Here is a 6,988-nt window from a genome sequence, read left to right as displayed (position 1 = left end):
TCCTTCCTGGGTTGGGTTGGGCTGGGCTGGGCCCCTCTGCCATCCTCACGCTGCATCTGCTCATTAATATGCGCTGTGACCACAATGAAGGGGGAGAGTCGCTCTCTTTAACCTTTGTGCATGCGGCTAATTGTGCTAAGTAGAGGCGCTTAATAGACTGGAAAATAATCACCATATATCTCACGAAGAGAAGCAAATGACCTTCTCAAAAGACAATAGCCATCTCAATTTTAATACGTCGGTGGGTTTATGATATTAAATGTCAAACCATTTGGGCTCCTCTGAATAATTAAATCAAATAAATTATAGCACCTAGGCAGAACCATCTTGTAGCCTAACCCAATTATAATGCACTGTAAAGCTAATTATTAAGCATGATTACAATTAGTATGATTTTAATAAATGTAACCATTAAAGGGTTCATCACAGTCACTGGCTCTTAGCTGCGTGTGGGAGAAACGGAGAGAGAGAGAAAAAGAGAGACAACTCAAGAACGGACGATAAGAGAGGACAAGACAAACTGAGATGTCATAATGTGCGTTGTATCAATGGCTTTATGCTTATAATAGCCGCTCTCTTGCACTCATCTTGTCTAAACCTAATTGTGTAGATAACAGGTTTTAGCTGTTAAAGATATTATATGTTCAATTATATATGCCTATTTGTAGCTAACCAATAGCATGGTTAAAATGATTAATCAGCCCCTGAATTAGAAAATATTACAGATTTTATTACTGTACTGTATTATCTGTAGTGTTTGAAGAACCTGGCTTGTCTATACCATAATGCTTTATTTCTAAATCATAATATAAATGTTCATGTTTCTAGTATTTATTTTAAATAAATTAAATTATTATAAACAATTCTAAAATACCATTATAATACACAAATTGCATTGTATGATAAATATAAATGTATTATGTATTTTGCTTAAAAATAACATACTCCATGTACGTACCATAATACACTGTTGCTAATATTTGCATTTTTAGTCACGTAAAGTAAACTACAACAACCAAAGTAATTGATCTTAGGTCTTATTCTAGTTATATCAGAGGGTTAAATGTTCTTTGATATGCTTCAATAAACAACACAATGACAACCTGTTTAAGCGGACATAAATGAGACAATAAATCAGTGTGCTCTTTTGCTCATACTGTGTCATCCTCCGCTTTTAGAGGATTCATCTTTATTTTATACAACATAGCAAAAAAAAATTTGTTACATACTTTACAAAATTGCATAATCAAATTATGCATGTTTGGAGTTAAATCCTTAATGCAATCCTTACTTTTGGATAAAGAAAAAAAGGTCTCAAATCCATAGGTGCATAAATGTGCCCATATATAAGAAAATGCTGCTGTTGTATGACAGATTTTATACTAATACTAGTACACGTGAAATAACAGAACATCAGTATGTAGGTAAAAATATTTTAATCTCATAAATAATTTTGGTATGAAACTCTATACTGTACATATTTACACTTGCTTCTCCACAAAGAGTATTTGGGCATATACAGTCCCCGTGCATTGTGTTTTAGGCTCAAGTTGTGCACATCCAGGCAAGTCTGTATTCAGCTCAGGCTTCGGTTTCACCAGCTCCAGCTCTGCATATGTCAGACTGTCCTCTACCACCCTTGGCTTGAGGATGAGAAGAGAGCAGGGCGTTTCAGATATATGAAGACTACAGTATGTGGTCAGAGGTCTGAAAGAGGAGTTTCTCTTGGGAATGTGGGGTCAGAACAACATGAAATTTAGGTATAATTTTAGGATTGTTCATAGACGGTTCTAACTAGGAGTCTCAAGTATGTCGGAACAACCACTTCATCTGATAAACATATATTTCAGATGGTCAAAGGAAGTACTTCTGAAATGGAATGCAAACAAAGCAAGTGGCTAGAGCAGTAGGATAGACATATAAATGTTCTCCGATCCTCTGCCAATCACACTTATTTAAAGAAGTCTGTGTTCTGCTAGTAGAGAGTATATACAGCTTATCGTTGACCAACCAGATTACAACCGGATTTCACAATACAATGCTGGACCGTAAAACATTTTCTGTTTTTTGCTGCTTTTCTGCATTTCGGTGATGATTTCCCTGGAAACTAATCTAATATGAATCAAGCATGTTAAATAAATAATCACGCTTTGGAAAGCAATAATAGTAAATAAAATTATAACACCCATAAATGGAAGTTGGTATAGCAATAACTGTGCCGAACATAAAGCTCAATGAGAAAGCCACATTATTTCCCTCTTGCATGTTTCTCGTTTGTGAAAATTCAATTGAGAGGCTAAAGAAAGTGTGTCGTTAGATGCAAATATTATAAAATTGTGAATAAAAAGATTAAACGTCCAAAATAGATTATAAAACAAGTAATTTATCAAGATATATATTTAGGACAATTATGAAACCCTATCAGCATCACTTAATTTTTTAAATGCTTTAGTATGAAAGAAAATAATGCTCTTATGTAAAATGAGTTCAATAAGAGTTAGCATTCCTACCATTTTTGTAGGTTGTGCCTTTAAAAGTTTGGTCCTACGTGGCTTTCTTGGTACAGGTGCTAGAAAAAAATTAAAAGAAAGAAAGAAAAAAATATAACAAAATGTGTGATACTTTTAAGGGTTCAACATTTGGTAACATCAAATAATTTAAAGCATTTATTAACTTTGGTTAATGTTCATTTTTACATATACTAATTTCACTGTAAATTACAATTAATTCATGTATTTATAATGTAAGTGTTTCAGTCTGTTACGTACCTTTAGCTGGTATCTGTGGTGGTCGCAGCTGTTCAGTGATGTCTCTGAGTTTGTGTCGTCTCTCTTTTCTGTGCATTGCAGGAGAGGAGCTGGACACACTGGTAACTGTCTCTCCTGAACTGGATATATAAAACAGAACGATGTTATTCTTAGAATCAATCTAATAATCAATCAATTAATCAATCAGTCAATCACTTACTGTATAACAGTAAAGCAGTGGTAAATCATATTGCATAGGTTTACCTGTTTTCAGGACACTTCACAAGGTAATAACTGGCTAGATAGAGATAGAATTGAACAAGCATAAGAACATACATAAATAGTATGTGTGTGGTAATAAGAAAAACAATTATACAATAAGAATAAAATAATTTTTGATGTATTTTGAAATGCATTTTGCTCTGATGACAGTATTTTTAAAAGTATCATGTAAATGATTTGACTAAGTTAAAAAGCTCATCACCTCGTAGTCTTCGTTTGTGCTGCAGGTGCTGACATGTGATAGTCATGGCAAAGACAAACATACAGACCAGACCGATAGAGCAGATGAGCACAGCACACAGATACAAATCTGAGAAAGATCACAGCAAAACAATGTGCTGTAAATATAAATTCAAAGCCCTGACCTTGCAAGCAACAAATGAAAATTTTCTTGAACAATGATACATTACTGTTACCTTTTTTTAGTTTTAACAAATGGAATTAAAACTATAATTTACACACAGTACTGTATTTTTTATTTTGTATATAAAATGTAGTGGACTTTGTAATAATGTATTGGAAATGTTGTAAAGTGTCATAAACCAAAGAAGAATCCTTATTCCAATATAAGCTTGGTCAGAGCTGACCACAAAAATAAACCAAACACTGCGAGCACACTTGGTTGAATTTGGTTTGGTCTTTCTCCACCAGAAGGGAGGAGATGTAACACACTAGCCAAAGCTGTGATCCTATCCACTTTATCAGTGATAGAGACCATACTCCAGACTGCAATAAAGAACATGTTATTTCGTATTTCAGAAGGCGGGCCTTCATTTGATACAGGAACTATTCGAGCCGTTCATGCCAGACTGGGTAGAGAGGTGTTGTTATAATGTAAAATATGTGAAACTAATGTGTTTTTCGAACAATCTAGTATGAGAGCCTGTTCTAGTACACCCCCAAAACAAAATCAAGACTTTGTAAAAGAGCATAATAGGACCCCTTTAAGTCATTTTCTGCCCGACCCTGTGGCTGTAGAGTTGGTTGAAGTGGTTAAGTGGGATGTCTGTGGTTGTCTAACCCCTACAATAATATTCTGTTGCTTTTATTCCTTCAAAACCACATCTTTATATATGTGAGATATATGCTGATGTTTTTTCTTCAAGTAAATCATCAGCTACATATGCACTTTATGGAATGGTTTTAAAACGTATTTTTACTGCATTTATCTCTCTAAACAAAATCTGCTTAAATAAATATACAGTGATTTCATATACAGTGACTTATTACTTTGTTTTTTTATTTTATTTAGCTTATAAAATGTCAGTTAAAAACCAGTTAAACTCGGTGGACCCGGATACGGGTCCAAAATCACGTTAAAAATGTTTATGCTTCATTTACATAGCCTTCCTTATATGGTATCAGCCCATATATGGGTTCATTTGAAAGCTTGGAGTGTCTTCTTTACAAAGAATACCATACCTTTTGGTTATAAGGCCATACAGTGGTTTAAACAACAAAATCTTTAAGACGCAATGGTTAGTCATGGCCAGTGATGTAGCATAACTGTAAATAAATTCACTTTTTGAACTTTATAAATTATAAAGATCTACTTTAAAGAAATAGCTCATCCAAAAATGAAAATTGGGTCATCATTCACTCACCATCATGTTGTTCCAACCCCATATGACTGTCTTTCTTCAGTGGAACATAAAAGAAGAAATATGACTTGTGCACCGTATTCCAAGCCTTCTGAAGCCTATAATAGCTTTGTGTGAAGAACAGATTGAAATGTCATTTATTATTCACTGAAAATCTTTACATCTACCCTAGTTCTCACTGGCACGTTTTTGAGAGAACAAAACGTATCTTTTCAAATGATTCATTTCACAGGATCTGACTTATTCTTGGACTGATCCAGTTCTCAAGTTCAACTCTTGATGGTGAAGATTTTCAATGAATAACTAACATTTCAGCCTATTAATCACACAAAGTGATTTTTAAATGATTGAAAGCTCTAGTATATTCTTCAGAATCTCCTTTGTGTTCTACAGAAGCGAGAAAGTCATTGCAGAAATTAAGTAAATGATGACAGAATGTTTATTTTTGAGTGAACTGTCACTGCAAGTGCATGCAACAATACTTATTTGTTCTCTTTATTGTTGCTAGCATCAGGCAATTGCCGTTTATCACGCAGATGATTAATCCAATGGACGCTGAGGCTTTGGGGACCTCTTGCTGTCCGAACACCATAGGAAAACTCATAATGCAGCCAGAGTAAATGTTTTCAGTTGCATCCTTGCCAAGTCTCCTCTCTCTGTCCCCACAGCATGTCCAGGTTGCTCTCGTTAACAGCCTCAAGGTCTGTTTGTGTTGGCCCAGAACACATTTATAGTGGAAATGATGTATATATGTGGAAAGTGGAACCCTGAGACTTACAAACACACTGAAGCTAGCATGTAAGAAAAGGCTACAACGTGAGAAATGGGAACATTTACGCCTCATTTTCATGTTGATTATTTGAAATTTTATGGACCATTTGAAAACTATTTGGATTTGGGCTTTGAACTGTTGACATGAAGTAATGTCACTATGTGAATCTGATAGTCGCTCTTTTGTGATGTTCTGAAAAGACAGACCATCCCCTCTGTAAAAGAAGTTTACAAATAGCTAACAAAGAACTTTGTCGCCAATTGTGGAATTGGAATTGACCCTCTGTTGGATGATCTAAAGGATTAGTTAACTGGAGGAAACAGCTGTTGTGTGGTTAGCCCTGACCGTAGCAAGACATCACTCTTCCACCACATCCAACTCAACCACAGTGTTCGCTGGCGCTAGTGACTAGTTCCTGAATTGAATGTTTGTTTTAAACTCCAGATTGCTAACTTGCTTAAAAAGCTTTCACATTGTGCATTTGGTCATTTGCATTTGGCATATTTCTGCACTATTCTTTGCCATTTTGTAGTACAAGTAGTGCAAGTGTTCACACTGAAAAATGCAGTAAAGTCTGAAGTATGCTTTGGGCTTTGGTTAGCTAACATGCTAAAGTTAACAGCAACACCAAAATGAGAGGATCATCGACTGAAAAAGGCGAATGCTTCCATGTAGTGCATTTCAGACAATAGTATCCTTAAGAAGCCATATACTAGAAGGCTGAGTACAGTGTATTGTACATCATTTAAGACACTGCTTTAAAAATCCTCAAGTTACCTCGTAATTCCATGCTCCCTGTTCCATTCGACGAGGCCCTCCACTTGTTTCTGTGCTTCCGTATTTCCTGCACTTTACAGGTATAGTTGCCCCCGTCCTCCAGGGACACATTCAGGATCAGCAAACGGTAGATCTGACCGTCCATTTCTTCCCGCAAGTGGAACTTGCTCTGGGGAAAGTGTTTGCTGTAGTTGCCATAATATTTGCTCTTCTTCATGCCCATCCTGACCACGAGGTGCTCGTCTTCAGGGGTGGGGAAGTAGAGCCAGCGTAGCACCAGGACATTGCTGCTTCTCTTTCTCTGAGACACTAAGCAGGACAAAGTGATGTTGTCTCCCTGCATACACATGCTGACTGGCCCAGGGGTGACGGTAACATTTAGAGCTTCACTTAGCTCTGGGAAATACATGGAGTAAAAAGAATAATAGCATGTTTAGACTTTCTCTATATTGTTGCTGCTGATGTAATATCTGTTGTATTATATTAAATACAGTATATCTGATTTTGTGATATGGACTTCCAAAAAAGTCCATTACCTATCTAAAAAAGGTATTACCTATCATGATTTAAATGTGTTGGCAAAAGAGAAATAAAAAATTGCTCATTTATTTTTCCAAATGTTTAAATATATGAAAAATATTTATGTTTTCCTACATGTAGAACCTTTTATACCGCAAAAAGATAATTGCATACAATAAAAGCTGTAGTAATTAACCATTTGTTGAGGTTATAGTTGTATGAAGTTATAAATTATAGAGATCTATCCTGATTTTAAGACTTAATTACCATAGCCCCACCCGCCAGCCCCC

The 6,988-nt window shown here is 35.6% G+C and overlaps 1 protein-coding gene across 1 annotated transcript in view; it reads right to left on the bottom strand.

Moving 5' to 3' along the window:
• Positions 1 to 1,317: 1,317 nt before the first annotated feature.
• Positions 1,318 to 6,988, bottom strand: part of LOC107668767 (V-set and transmembrane domain-containing protein 4-like) — a 7,000-nt gene continuing 1,329 nt past the window's right edge. The window contains exons 2-7 of the mRNA XM_016460750.1: positions 6,180 to 6,575; positions 3,232 to 3,339; positions 3,012 to 3,045; positions 2,769 to 2,887; positions 2,511 to 2,569; positions 1,318 to 1,643 (exon numbers count right to left, since the gene is read on the bottom strand). Coding sequence (XP_016316236.1) covers positions 1,482 to 1,643; positions 2,511 to 2,569; positions 2,769 to 2,887; positions 3,012 to 3,045; positions 3,232 to 3,339; positions 6,180 to 6,575 — 878 coding nt within the window. The 3' untranslated portion in view covers positions 1,318 to 1,481. The remainder of the gene's footprint in view (positions 1,644 to 2,510; positions 2,570 to 2,768; positions 2,888 to 3,011; positions 3,046 to 3,231; positions 3,340 to 6,179; positions 6,576 to 6,988) is intronic.

This window comes from Sinocyclocheilus anshuiensis, unplaced genomic scaffold (assembly GCF_001515605.1).
Source record: "Sinocyclocheilus anshuiensis isolate Anshui unplaced genomic scaffold, SAMN03320099.WGS_v1.1 scaffold72, whole genome shotgun sequence".
NCBI classification, from domain to species: domain Eukaryota; kingdom Metazoa; phylum Chordata; class Actinopteri; order Cypriniformes; family Cyprinidae; genus Sinocyclocheilus; species Sinocyclocheilus anshuiensis.
This window is presented reverse-complemented; position numbering and strand designations above follow the sequence as displayed.